Consider the following 14585-nt stretch of genomic DNA (forward strand, 5'->3'; position numbering starts at 1 on the left):
ATCAGGTTTTTAAGACTTAGCATAAAAAACAATGTATGATATTTTAATCTTTAGACTGATTAATGTTGAAATAGCATTTTGATACACTGTGTTAGATAAATTATTAAAATTAATTTCACTTTTTCTTTCTTCCAAGATTTTATTTAAATTCAAGTTTGGTTTTAGGAGTAGAATTTAGTGAATTTCACTCTTCTTTAATGTGGCCACCAAAAAATTTAAAATTACACATGTGGCTTGCATTAGATTTCTATTGGACAGCCACTCCAAGAAGCCTACATCACTTTCTATCAGTTCACTGGGGTTCTGAGAAATCCCTTCTTTGTGATCAGGCATCCTGGGAAGGGAATTAATCAGAAATTGAGGCAAAATGTCTAACGATTACACAGCCTCACGTACTTCACCTTTCAAGCTACCTCTTCTGTGCTTCAATATATGTCTAGTTCTATTTCTTGCAAAGAAGAATAATCTCCTTTAGCACTTCAGCATAAAGCCAGATACTTCCTAACAGACATTCCAATCAATACCTCAGTATCACTTGTTTTGTTTGTAATGTTTATTTATTTTGAGAGAGAGAGAGAGAGAGAGAGAGAGAGAGAGAGAGAGAGAAAGTGTGAGCAAGGGAAGGGCAGAGAGAGAGGGAGAGAGAAAATTCCAAGCAGGCTCCACACTCAGAGTGAAGCCTGACACAGAGCTCAATCTCATGACCATGAGATCATGACCTGAGCCAAAATCAAGTCAGATGCTTAACTGAGCCACCCAGGTGCCCCACTTCGGTATCATTCTTAAAGCTCATGGATTAAAGGGGAGCCTGGGTGGATCAGTCGGTTGAGCATCTGATTTCGGCTGAGGTCATGGGCTCAGGTCATGATCTCACAGCTCGTGAGTTCCAGCCCCGCGTCGGGCTCTGTACTGACAGCCCAGAGCCTGGAGCCTGCTTCAGATTCTGTGTCTCCCTCTCTCTGCCCCTAACCCACTCGCATTCTGTCTTTGTCTCTCTCAAAAATAAATAAACATTAAAAAAAAAAAAGGGCGGGGATGGGGGGGTGATAGGTTTAGCTCTTAAAAACAAAAAACAAAAAACAAAAAAAAAAAACAAAAAACAAAAAGAAAAAACAAACACACACAAAACAAAACAAACCCCCAAAAACCAAGACTGATAAAGTATATTATTAATTGCAGAAACTAGGGCAATGTGTATCTGAGTGTTCACTCCATTTCTTTTGCTTCAGCTGTACATTTTAAATTAAAACAAAAAAGGGCACCCGAGTGGCTCAGTTGGTTGAGCGTCCGACTTCGGCTCAGGTCATGATTTCACGGTCTGTGAGTTTGAGCCCTGCATCGGGCTCTGTGCTGACGGCTCGGAACCTGGAGCCTGCTTCAGATTCTGTGCCTCCCTCTTCTCTGCCCCTCCCCCGCTCATGCTCTGTCTCTCTCTGTCAAAAATAAATAAACATTAAAAAAAAATTTTTTTTTAATGAAATTAAAACAAAAATAAATATTGGCCCATGTGGGGGGAAATGTGGCCTCAGACTTAAGTTTCCCATTAAGATAAATCCTTCATCCTAGGTCACTTCTGAGATTCAAGGATCATTTTGAAAAACTAGGCTATGGGGTGGACAACTTCTGCTTAAAAATATATATTTTAGATTAGTTATATTCAAAAGAATAGTAACAGTAACAATTTTTAGTTATTTGTTTTTTAACGTTTATTTTTGAAAGAGGGCATGAGTGCGGGGGGGGGGGGGGGGGGGGGGGGGGGGGAGAAAGTGAGTGTGAGTGTGTCCCAAGCAGGCCCCACACTATCAATGCAGAGTCCAACTCCAGTCTTGAACCCACAAACTGTGAGATCATGACCTGAGCCAAAATCAACAGTCGGATGCTTAACTGACTTGAGCCACCAAGGCACCCCAGTTTATACTTTAAAAAGAAAAAAGAAAGAAAGATTTTATTTTTAAATAATCTCTACACCCGGGGCGCCTGGGTGGCGCAGTCGGTTAAGCGTCCGACTTCAGCCAGGTCACAATCTCACAGTCCCTGAGTTCGAGCCCCGCGTCAGGCTCTGGGCCGATGGCTCAGAGCCTGGAGCCTGTTTCCGATTCTGTGTCTCCCTCTCTCTCTGCCCCTCCCCCGTTCATGCTCTGTCTCTCTCTGTCCCAAAAATAAATTAAAAACGTTGAAAAAAAAATTAAAAAAAAAAAAAATAATCTCTACATCCAACATGAGGCTCAAATTCACAATCCTCAGATCAAGAGTCACATGCTGTACCAAATGATCCAGCCCGGCACCCCAGTAACAGTTTATAGTTACATTGAACTTACCTGTCAGGCTCTACATCTACCCAACATCTCTATGACAAGTACTATTTCCTATTCTATTGAAGAGGAAAAAGAATAAGGAACTAAAACCAAGGTCACCCAGCTCTTAAGTTGGGGAGCAAGAATCTGGACCCAGGCGATCTGGCTCCAAATCTACGCACCTAATTCACCATACTGTCTCTCAAAAGCATTATCACTAGAACCCCAGCTTCAAGGGAGAGACTTCTGTTTCGTTTACTGCTGTGTCTTCTGACTCTTAGGAGGAGTGCAGGTGGAGAGAGGAAAAGACAAAGATGGTGGTGGCTCATGGGGAAAGAAACCAAAGGTATCCACCCGGTAGAGTCCGAAGGCCTAAAAGAAGGCACTTACTCAGAAAAGCCTTTCCACTTCAGTAGATATTCCACTTGCCCCTTAACTACACGCCTGTCTAGCACCTTCTCCACGACATACTCCTCCTCATCCTCTGAAGAAGAACTGTCAGCTGTCCGCTTGGTTTTCTTGCCCATGTCGCAAGCTGTTCCACCTGAAGGATTAAGGCCACCGGGTTCCTGCAAATAGGAAGGACAAAATGGTCAGAATCCATACAAGAAGTTATAACTCTGTCACTGCTTGGGGCACCTAGGTGGCTCAGTCAGTTAAGCATCCGACTCTTGATTTGGCTCAGGTCATAATCTCACAGTTTGGGAAACTGAGCCCCACATCAGTTTGGGTTTCTGTCTCCCTCTCCCTCTCTCTGCCCCTCCCCCGCTCACTCACTTTCTCTCTAAATAAATACACTAAAAAATTTAAAAAAACAAAAACAAAAAAAACCTTTGTCTCTTCTTGATGGAATGCAGGGAGTACTGTACCCCTCTCTTGGGTCTTGAAGCATTCTACAGATGATTCCTAAGAATATAAGTAAAAACTGGGTGAATCCCCACTTTCCCAACCACAACTTTCTCTTCAGCTTACAAGACCAAAATCATTATTAGACACAACTGTCTAACTCCTCTATTTTCAGATTCCAAAAGACAAGTGGTATGGTATGTTACTCCTGTAACTGTTTACAACCCAGGATCTCAAAGAAATGCAGAAAACCATCAGCTTAAAAGAGGGATAGAATTAAAACCTTTCCCTACAAGGTAAGTTTCTTTATAAAAATGAAAAAAGAAAAGCCACGAATTGTAAGCCTTCCTCTGCTCTAAGGATCCTGACTAGCCTCTTAGCAGCACACAAAAAAGGCTTGGTCAGGCATCTTTCACCACTGTCTTCGGTGACCTGGTACATCTCTCCCTTAAACAAATTGAGCTTGTCCCTACATAGTATCCATCAGCTTACAAAAGCAAGGCTGGCATCTCAGACACAGCAAGCCTCCTTCTTCATTTGGGGATGGGAGAAAGATAGGGAGAAAAAGAAAATTTTATTCCATAGAATAGAAATTAGTTATTGGATTGTTCAGTAATTCTCAAGGCTCAACTAATCCAAATAGTTAAGGAGGTACCTCTCTTAACTGGAGTTGACTATGGGCCAAAGGAAGAAGAGGAGGAAAAAGAACTCTGGCCCCAGACTCACATCAACACGAAGCCTCAAAACACAGAGGAACCATTCATAGGCCCAAGGAAAGCTGAAGCAAGGCAACACAAATGGAAATTGAGTTAAGCTCAGAAAAATGCACAACTAGGGGGTACTCAACACAGAATCTAGTTTTTTAAGTTCCCATGTTGTTGTTTCCATAATCATTTTTAAGAATTCTTCTTTAACCATGTTAAATGATGCCTACAGCCTGGATTATAGAGTAGCAGGAATTGTTTTCTTAGCTGAACTCCATTTTTCTTTTCCTGCAATCTTAAAAGATTTTTCTTCACCACTTTCTAAAAATATTTCCATCCTGACTAGAAGAGGACTCCCAGGAACAAGGAAGGCCACTACTAATTCCAGAATTTTGTTCAAGTCAAGTAGCATAAAAAGTTGCATTTATCAATTTGCCTCAAGTTAGCAACATTTAAGGAATTATTCCAAGAACATCTAATTGGAAACCATGTCTCCAGAACCTATTAGCAATAGGGCTGCCCACCCAAAAAATTGTACCCATTACTGCCCTGTAATAAAACTAAGTTTTTATTAAAGTCCTTTATTTGGAAGAGGGGGTGGCAGGGGGAGAAATGTAGACAGGAGTTTCAAAATAATTTTTCCATGAATTTAGAAGAGAGTCCTAAGCTTTAAGAAAAAAAAAAATCTTATTTAAAATAAAAACAGCCTCCGACCTCACCAGAGACAGGAAATGTCATATTCCAGGGAGAGTACCCCACCCCCACCCCCACTCACCTTGGAATTTCCGGGAGCTGAGCAGTTTAAGTCAGAGCGCTGGGGTTAAAACCAGCCCCGGGTTAGATGCATGCAGTTAAGCATTGTGGCTATGGCCTCCCATGCCTCACGAGGAAAAACAAGGATTTACATATGTGTTCTTCAGTTTGAGGGAGGAAAGAGGAAAATCTCCCTTTATACCTTCATGCAGAAGAGGAGCCCCAAAGGTAGAAGATGAATGGGGGTTCCCTCCTTTACCTACCGGATCGCCCCAGTTCTTTCTTTCCCTCTGGGCTAACAGGAGGGGCCTCCCCTCCCAGGTCTGGGGCTTGGCGGGCTGGCAGCTCCCCCGCCCCCACCCAGCTGCCTGGGAGCCACTGCGCAGCTGTCCCAGCCCGTTGCCATGGCAACTGGCAGCAGTACTAGACTAAGGGGGGGGGAGCAAACGGAAAAGTTAAAAGGCTTAACTTTCCTTTTCTGTGAAGACTGGGTGGAGAAGTTGGAAGGTACTCCCTTGGCCTCAAAGCTAAGGCATTCAGAGCTCAAGGGAATCGGTTCTTGGGTTTTAAACCCAAAACTTGTACTTATTCCTCTAAGAGCACTGGGAATTAATCAATAGCATTTTAAGATCATCTAACAGGATTATAGCTCAAATGGAAGGGGGAAGGGAAAGGCTAGGTCCTTGTACAACAGGGAATCAGTTCAAACCACCCACCCCAACCGAGCCCAGAAGCACTTTAAACAAGGCCTTTTCTACCATCTGTCACTGAACAGTTAATTAAAATTGCTTGGGGGATGCACGGCGGGGGGGTGGGGGGGGCGGGCGGGGGATAGCAGGAAAGGGGGAAAAAGGAAGTATTTCAAGACACTATACAACTTTCCTTCTTTGGGAGAATACGAGATACAGAAACAGAATCCAAACACTTGAAGCATTACCAAAAAACCTATCAACTGACATTATAGGTAGAAAAAGATTTAATCCTTCAGTAGTTTTTAAAAAGGGAATAGTTTAAAAGTCCATCCTCACCATCGTTAAAACCATTTTCATTAGTTGTTCTTATAACGTTATGAAACAAATTTCTGAATAATTACGACCCACCCAAAGCATTAATATATAATAATTTAAAACCCTATATACCAATAATGCCTAACACTTGAGAAAAGGAAGGCTGAGATAAAGAAAAGAAATACTTGGTGACTTGCAGTCCCATAAAGTGTCCTTTCTCCTGGCCCTAAAGAACACTTAGGAGAGCTCCAAAGCCCTGCTCTGCTTTACAATATAGGTCTTTAGAGCCAGAGATTGCTGCCATAGGAGAGTAAGAAAAAGGGACAGTCCAAAGCAAAGAACCCAAGTGAGGAAAAAGCAGAGAATTGTGATTATTTTGGTTATCAAACAGAAGAGATTGCAGGGTATGAGAGTAAAGTAGACAGTTTTTAACTACAGATTTCCTCAACTTTGAATGGACCCGTCAGGAAATCTGAGTAAAAACTGCCTTTTTGGACTCTTCCTAACTTTTTAAAACTTTTTGTAGTTAAGGGATATGAAAACAATGCCAAAGGAATTAGATCAGGGTTCTGACTCTGTGATTAACTTGCCATGTGTGATACAGAGTAAATAACTGAGATCTAACCCCAGTCACTAAAATGGGCCAAATAAATCCCCACTGCCTACCTCCTAGGGAAACAGTGAGTTTATATAGAAACCAAAGAGATGGTAAGTGCCCCAAAGAGAAGCTTTTGTAAAAATATAGGGCCAAACACAACAGCAGCAGGAAATATGTGACCTTCCAAATTCCTAAACTGTTAAACCCTATCACATGTAGTAACTCCTGCAACTCAACATGTTAGTAGACATCAAGAAGAGTGTCTTTGTTAACTAGGCACCAGTAAACTAATAAAGCTTCAGAGAATACACAGGTACATTCTTCTTTTTTTTTTTTAAGTTTATTCTGAGAGAGAGAGAAAGAGAGAGAGAGAGAGACAGTGAGCAAGGGAGGTGTAGAGAGAGGGAGACAGAGAATCCCAAGCAGGCTCCGCAGCTGTCAGTGCAGTGCCCAACTCTGGGCTCAAACCCATGAACTGTGAGATCATGCATGACCTGAGCCAAATCAAGGGTCGCTTAACCACTGAGCCACCCAGGCGCCCCCAGGTACATTCTCTCTTAAGGGTAAAATACTTATTTTTACTTCTTAAAGCTCAGAAAAGCATTGGAGTGGTAGTATGAAAAGACTAACAGTAATTCTGTGAAGAGATAAAGAACAGGAAAGAATGACAGCAACATTAATATTTTAGTGCAATCTTTTAGGAAAAAAAAAAGTGAAATCAACAAGGAAAAGGACAAAAATATTCTGGTGTGTATCCCCTCCCTGAAACACCCGGAAATAATGTCAGATCAATTTCCTCCTTCCCCTCTTTAAGAACTGCCTAAAGGGCACATGGCTAAGGTCCTTTTCTCTTTGGGAAATGGGTTTTGTAACAGCTGACAAATCAAATTGGGCGTGATGCCAGGAGTCAGAGTCCAACCATAATATTCTGTAAAGAATGGCATGCAAGTGTCTTGTAAATCTCCTGGACAGTCACAGATCAGAAGCTGGCAAGGATGACGACATAGTTCTGATGGAATGTGTCTTATCTTAACCTTGAAGTTACAGATCTGCTCAGGAGCAGCAGTAAGAAATGAGAAATGCACTCAGACGTTGGAGGGAACATAATTCTCCTTTAGACAGTGCGACCCAGTATATTAGGGTCAAATGAAACACAAAGCCAGACGGACAATTTAAGGGCTAGAGCCCGGACCAGATAAAGCATCAAGACTGGTGGTTCACGCTGAGCTTGAGAGGAGGGAGCGTTCAAGTATGAGAAATGAGACATGGCTGGCAGGATGATGGAGTGATTAAGGTAGAATCCCGATACCATGACGAAGGAAGAGAGGATGAGCCTGAGCGCAACCTTATCCTTATAGAAATCTCCATAGGAAGGGGTGAGCAGCTTCTCAAGTTTCTAGAGTCTTTCAAGCGTAACAGTTCTCAGCCCTTTCTTACACACAGTAACTCTGCTAAAGGCATCAACAGCTACAGATAGATTCCAGCAATTTAACTGCCCATCAGGATGTGAGAAAAGAGTAGGCTCCACCAACCCTTCATATCAACAACACAAGGCAAACTCACCTTACAGGCCTGAGCGCTAGGCAAAAAAAAAATACCTAAACCAGGGATCTGGTAAGAAGTCAGCCTTGGAAAAACATCAAAGAGCTTTGTGGCCAGGCACAGTCAGAACCCACATTCCAAGTCGATGACAGGAGACTTCTTTAACAGATAAATCTTTGGGGGGGGGAGTGAGGAGGTAAAACAGAAAGAGAAGAGGGACAAAAAAATCCCACTCATTGTATCATTACAAGGGTTAAAAAAATGTATTAAGAACTGCTAGTCTGCAGAAGGTACAGAGAGACCATTACAGAAAACTGGGACAATCCAGAACAACAGAGGTAATGGTCAGCTATTTGCATTTATCAATCCTAGAACCACAGAATCACCCACATAGGGTCTCTGGGATCTGTTTGTCCAGTTCAGGCTCTGCTCCAGTCCCTCCAGTCACTACTTTGCAATGCCAGCTGTCTTGGTGGCTTTTCTTAGATCTTGGTGTAGCACATTTTATTTTCATCACTACTTACGAGCAAAAGTATATATACAACATAATTCTAAATCTTTCTCTGAGCTTGCTTTGTATTTTTTTTAAAGTAACGAAAACCAACTGGTAAAGTGCCTCACTGAACCACCCACTGAACTATTTGGAGGCGGTAGTCAGACCAAATGTCAAAACACATAATCGGTGAGCTCTCTCTTCATTTTAGAGTTTCTTTTTCTTTCTTCTTCTTCTTCTTCTTCTTTTTTTTTAAAGATTTTATATTTAAATGATCTCTATACCAAACATGGGGCTTGAACTTACAACCCGGAGATCAAGAGTTGCATGCTTTACCAAGTGAGCCAGCCAGGCACCTCCATTTTAGAGTTTCAAAATAAAATCTATAAGCCTACTAGCAAGGCAAAAATCCTCCAGAAAGCCTACATAAAGAGGAGAAAAGGGTGAGGGCATATGCAAAGCTCCCTATCACATGTATTAATTAAATATGCTGCCAATGGGTGAATTCAGTTAGCCCAGGCTTGAGAAATTCCCATTTCTCTCCCAAAAGTACTTGGGGAAAGTTAGTAGCTTAGGTGAAGATTAAATTGTCAGCTACAGCACTGTCTTCCAGGAGTCGTCTGTATCGCCTTATCGTGATAAATAAAACAGATGAAAAGAAACCAAATTTACAGAACCGTTTTAATCTGGTCTACTATGTTTTTTGTTCTTTATGTATCTAGAAGTACCAATGATTTTGAGTTTGTAACACATACAGCATAAAACTAAAATACCCTCTATAAAGATGTTTTCTTCTACTAGATTTATGATTTCCAAAGTATTAGCCATGTGGCATTTTAACAAAAACACGGCATAGAGATGCACATTACAGCTGTCCTGCCTGTCTCAGGTTTTGTTAAATGGGCTGGTAACTATCACTCCACCTCCACCAAAAGCCCATGAGCACCCAATTCAAGAGGAGTTAAAAGCTTTTTAAATGTCTATTTAAGAGACTGGATTAGGAAAGAGTTGAGGAGGAAGATTAACTGTGGTCGTTAACACCCCTATCATTAACAAGCCACATATAGACAACACAAACTTTATTAATAGAGAGGAGCATGGAGAGAGGAAATGCTCTCCCTTTGGCTAGTGCAGCTCCAGTTTGTGATCCTTTAAAAATCAGGCCTAGGCACTGCCTCAACCAGTCACAGAATTATTCTGGGGCAAAGTATCCTGTTTGTTGATTATCCAAGACTCTTGCTCCAGTGAGCAAGGGAGTAAAGGGCCTTTTGTACTTTTAGATTAAAACATATACATTATAAATAGATAAAGGGTGCCTTATAAATTTTATTTGGCTGTACTCTCCTCCAAGCAATGAACCACACCATTAAAAAATATAAATGAATGTGTACCATAGTGATTCTCAGAACCGCTTGAAGTTAATCAGTCTGGTTCACTGACATGTTTAGCACAAATTCTTGAGATCTCATTACGAGATCACAATCTCACAAAATAATTTTATATGGGATTTTATTTCCTTTATTAAAATCTACTGAATTTCTGGGGTGACTGGGTGGCTCAGTCGGTTAAGCGTCCGACTTCGGCTCAGGTCATGATCTCACGGTTTGTGAGTTTGAGCCCCGTGTCAGGCTCTGTGCTGACAGTTCAGAGCCTGGAACCTGCTCCGGATTCTGTGCCTCCCTCTCTCTCTGACCCTCCCCTGTTCACACACACACACTCTCTCTCTCAAAAATAAATAAACACTTTAAAAAAATTTTAATCTACTGAATTTCTTCTTTCAAGTGTCAGTCCTCTTTAAATTTAGTTAGGCCACACCCAAACCCATCACTGGGCAAGAGGTTAGACATCCAATTGTTCCAAGATTTATGAGAAAGTAGAATTTGGCACCGCTATGGGCAAATGTCTTCCAGATAATGCTTTCCAACAATTCTGTCCTTGCAATGTACTGAACTCCTCTTAAGGGACCACAGTCTCAGGTGGGTGTTAATGTAATGCCCCCGATTTTGAATTCGAGAGACCACCAAGGAGCCGATACCGATGCAAACGCACAAGGGTTTATTTGCAAGCTCGAGCTTGGGCCCAAGTATACCCGACACAGCAGAGCAGGGACTTGGACCCCTAGGTTAAGAGGCGTAGCAGTTTTATGGGGGCCAGCGGCCAATGAGATTGTAACACACACAGAAAGTCGCACATTCATGTCAGTCCACATGCAGGTGGCCAACTGAATTACAATTTACCCTATGGTAACTGTTTGAACTAGCCTATCACTCTGGTCAGAATTGGCGCGCAAGTTTGGCGAGCAAAAGGTGGGGTTTACATTCTCTGGCGGTTAGGGGTTCCGCATTCCTAAGTGAGCCGGTTTCCAGTAAGAGTGTGCTCAGCGGCTTGACTAGGGTGGGGGAGTGTCTTAAGCAATAAGTAGGTCATGTGGGGGTTATACATGAGATAGCGGGTGTAGCACAAGATGGAGTTAGTCTTGCTCTGCTTGTCCAGGGGTAGGGGATTTTTGTTAAATTCCTTGGGTCCCACATTCCCCCCTTTTCCAGAGGATCCTATGCAGGACCCAATCATGGGTTCTGGGTTTCTGTCGAGAGAGTCAGTGGTTGGTATTGTTGCCTGAGTACCGGGAGTTGAACTGTGTTGACTCAGTCCCTGACAAAAGCCACTAGTCTATTGATGAGGCAGGGCCCGAAGGTCAGAAGGAGAAGGATGATTAGGGGACTGGCTAGGGAGGACAATAAGGTAGTCAGCCAGGGAGAATGACTGAACCGTGATTCAAACCATCCCTGTTGCTGCTCTTGTTTTCGTTTTCGCTTGGCTAATCCTTCCCTTACCTTAGCCATTGATTCTCGTACTATCCCTGAGTAGTCAGTGTAGAAAGAGCACTCTTCGTTCAGGGCAGTGCAGACTCCCCCTTGTTGTAGAAAGACTAGGTCTAATCCCCTTCTGTTTTGGAGAACCACTTCAGACAAGGATGTTAGGGACTCTTGGAGGTGAGAAATGGAGGTCTCTATGCGCTCTAGGTCTGTATCAATGGCAGCCCTGAGGCTACTGTAATGGGAGGCCTGGGTGGCTAGTGAGGCAATTCCTGTTCCTGCGCCTGCCAATCCAATTCCTAATAGGGAGGCAATGGTGATGGCTGAGATGGGTTCCCGTTTATTTTGTTGGTGGGTATCCGCATCTTTCCATTGAAGCACCTGTTCATCTAAATGGTAGATGATTCTAGGGAGTAGTTGAACCAGCACACAGAATCCCTCAGTTCTGTATATAACTTGACCATGAGCGCAGGGAGTTAGACCCTCGGAACAAGCCCACCAACTGTCCTGGGGTGGTAGATAATACCCTGTATTATTTATAGGCTGTGTAACGTTGCACAGAGCCTGGTGGGTGCGTGGAGGAGTGCCTATACAGAGTCCTTGGCCTGACACGGACTGCAAGGTGAGACCTTTACTACCAGGCTCTCAGTGCCACCTGCAAGCATTAGGGTCCGTGGTCGTGTTATATTGCCCCATTATTGCGATACCCTCATAGAAGGGGGGGCAGATATCATAGCACAGCCAGCAGGATCGGGTAAGATTGGGCTTAGTTGCGTTAAGGAATTTGTAAGCTTTGGACATCAGGGCCCAAAGAAGGTGTTGAGAAGGGTCGAGGGGGAGGAGAGGGGAGAGGAGAGTTGGGACTGGGGTGCCCCCATCAGAAGTGTTGTGGGCAAGCCTCTGAGGTTGAGGAGATGTTAGCACGGGTGGCACTAGCACAGTGTCGGGACCTATTCCAAGGGTTTGACCTTTTGGGTTCTCTAGTTGTCTGATCATGAATAGGACTCCATTATCATACCCGCTTTGGTAAAGCCGGAGTCCCCACAGAAGTCCTGCTCCCCAATTTGTTGCTTGTTTCCCGGTCTCCATGAAGGAAATGGTGACTGGATTACAGTAGGGGCGTTCTGAGCATGAGGGGTGTGTAGTATTCAGTTGGAATTTTATGAGGCCGGATGGGTTTTGTGATAGCCAATTGCATGTCCCAGTGTGTTCGCAACCCCATGCCTGGCAGAAGTAGTCTGCCCAGCCACCTCATGAGATACTATTACTGGATTGGGAGGGGGCTGGACATATGTAAAAACAGGTATTTTGGAGGGCTGTTTTGCCTACTTCAGTGCCACACCCTGGTATCCCTAGTCATCCGTTATGGAACTTGGGGTTTTTCCCAAACAGGTCACATAGGTCGATTGTCAGACTAGGCCACCAGGTTCCCCTGGGGTGTAGTTCTGACAGCTGGGTTACTACCTGATTAGTGCTTGGGGTGATGATTTGCCAGGTTAGATTAAGTGATTGGTGGGGGTTGGATTTAGTCGCGAGGGGATACAGCACAAGTAATATTAGCGAGGCAAGTGGTAGGCACGCAGCCTTAGCTTTAAAGGATTGTCCTTGTCAGGCTGACTCTTCCATTCCGGAACAAAGTCTTTGAGGACGGCGTGTGGATCAGCTGGCCTGACGTGGGTGTAGTGGACCCAGGGAGTTATTCTGTCGACCTTGAGAGCAGTGGGCGTGGTCATGATCACAATGTAGGGTCCTTTCCAGCGAGGTTGGAGTGCCTGCTGTTGGTGCCTCCGCACGTACACCCAATCGCCTGGTTGATACCGATGGGGGTCAGGAGGCGACCCGGTCTCGTAGAGGGCCTTCAGCTTAGGCCATACCTGCTCATGGGCTCTTTGTAACATTTGGAGGGAGAAAAGAAGCTGTTGGTCATTGAACTCAGCAAGCACTTCGGGTTTCAAGGCAGGAATGATAGGTGGGGATGTACCAAACATGATTTCGCAGGGAGTTAGTCCCATCTTATATGGTGAGTTTCTCATCCTATATAGGGCAAAGGAGAGGAGAGTGACCCAGTCCCCGCCAGTCTCCAAGGCTAATTTAGTTAAGGTCTCTTTTAATGTCCTATTCATTCTCTCTACCCGACCTGAGCTCTGGGGTCTGTAAGCACAATTTCCAATCTGCCCCCAGTATTTGTGCTACTCCCTGTGTTACCTTAGAAATAAACCCCGGTCCATTGTCGGATCCGATCCTGGCAGGAAATCCATACCTTGGCAGAATGTCCTCCAGCAGCTTTTTGGTCACGATTTGCACTGTTTTGTGCTTAGTGGGGAATGCCTCTGTCCACGTAGTATCTACATCTTCATAGTATCTATGAAAACTAGCAAGTACTTGTACCCACATTTTCCAGGCCTTACCTCGGTGAAATCTATTTCCCAGTATGCTCCTGGGCGGTCTTCCCTGAGTCGGGTTCCGGCCTTAGACCCATGGGTGGTGGCGTTGGTTAGCTGGCATGCATGACAGCTTGCCACAATCTGCTCGATCTTTGCTCAAGAGTCCTTAATAATGATCTTAGCATGTCGTATGAGGTCTTCCATCTTTCTTGTTCCCATATGAGTACTCCGACGCATTTTGGATAGGACTCGTTGTCCTAGTTCCTCTGGCAGGATGATGCTGAAGTATGCGGCCCTCCACCAGCCATGCAAGCATTGGGTCATAGGCAAGTGTTTAATCCATTGTAAGTCAGTGCCAGTATAGTTGGGGGTGTCCAGCAGGGTTGATGCTCCCAGATCGGGTAGCGTGGTTAAAACCTGGGTCACCGAAAGGGCCGCCTCCTTTGCTTTTGAGTCGGCTAGCTGGTTTCCCCTGGCTACTGGTGTGTCTGCTTTTTGGTGTCCTGGACAATGGATGATAGCTAGTGCCTTGGGCAGCCAGAGGGCCCTTAGGAATTCAAGAATCTCTGTTTTGTTCTTAATAGTCTTTCCCTCTGCTGTCAGAAGCCCTCTCTCTCTGTAAAGGGCTCCGTGGATATGAGCGGTGGCAAAGGCATACCTGCTGTCGGTGTAAATGTTTATTCGTTTACCTTCTCTCATGGTTAGTGCCTTGGTCAGGGCGATCAGTTCTGCCTGTTGAGCCTATGTTCCGGCTGCCAATGGCTCTGCCCAGATGATCTCCGTTTCTGTGGTTACGGCTGCCCCCGCGTATCTGATTCCTTCTCGGACAAAATTGCTGCTGTCCATATACCAGGTGGCGTCCACGTTCAGCAGTGGCTTGTCCCGGAGATCAGCCCTGATTCCGTGCACCTGTGCCAAAATCTCTTGACAGTTATGCAGAGCAGTGTCCCAGTCTGGGTTGGGGAGTAGCGTTGCCGGATTCAGGGTTGTAGGTGGCTTGAATAAAATTCTGGTGGGGTTCAGCAGTAGGCTCTGATAGGTTCAGCAGTAGGCTCTTCAGCAGTAGGGTCAGACCAGCATTGCTGATTCAGCGGTCTGGGCTGTTTGAGTACCCCTTCAATAGCATGTGGGGTGGTAACATATAGCTC

General features: G+C 44.3%; 1 protein-coding gene across 7 annotated transcripts in view; it reads right to left on the reverse strand.

Annotated features, from left to right (window-relative positions):
* Nucleotides 1-14585, reverse strand: part of CBX5 (chromobox 5) — a 45008-nt gene that overhangs the window by 16268 nt on the left and 14155 nt on the right. For 3 of the 7 annotated variants that reach the window (XM_042992441.1, XM_007081413.3, XM_007081416.3), the window contains exon 2: nucleotides 2685-2863. In XM_042992441.1, coding sequence (XP_042848375.1) covers nucleotides 2685-2821 — 137 coding nt within the window. In that variant the 5' untranslated portion in view covers nucleotides 2822-2863. Of the gene's footprint in view, nucleotides 1-2684; nucleotides 2864-3125; nucleotides 3201-4619; nucleotides 4811-4860; nucleotides 4967-14585 lie in introns of those variants that run through there. The other 4 variants (XM_007081415.3, XM_007081414.3, XM_007081417.3 and 1 more) reach the window with 4 other exon arrangements.

Source organism: Panthera tigris, chromosome B4 (assembly GCF_018350195.1).
Source record: "Panthera tigris isolate Pti1 chromosome B4, P.tigris_Pti1_mat1.1, whole genome shotgun sequence".
In the NCBI taxonomy this organism is placed as follows: domain Eukaryota; kingdom Metazoa; phylum Chordata; class Mammalia; order Carnivora; family Felidae; genus Panthera; species Panthera tigris.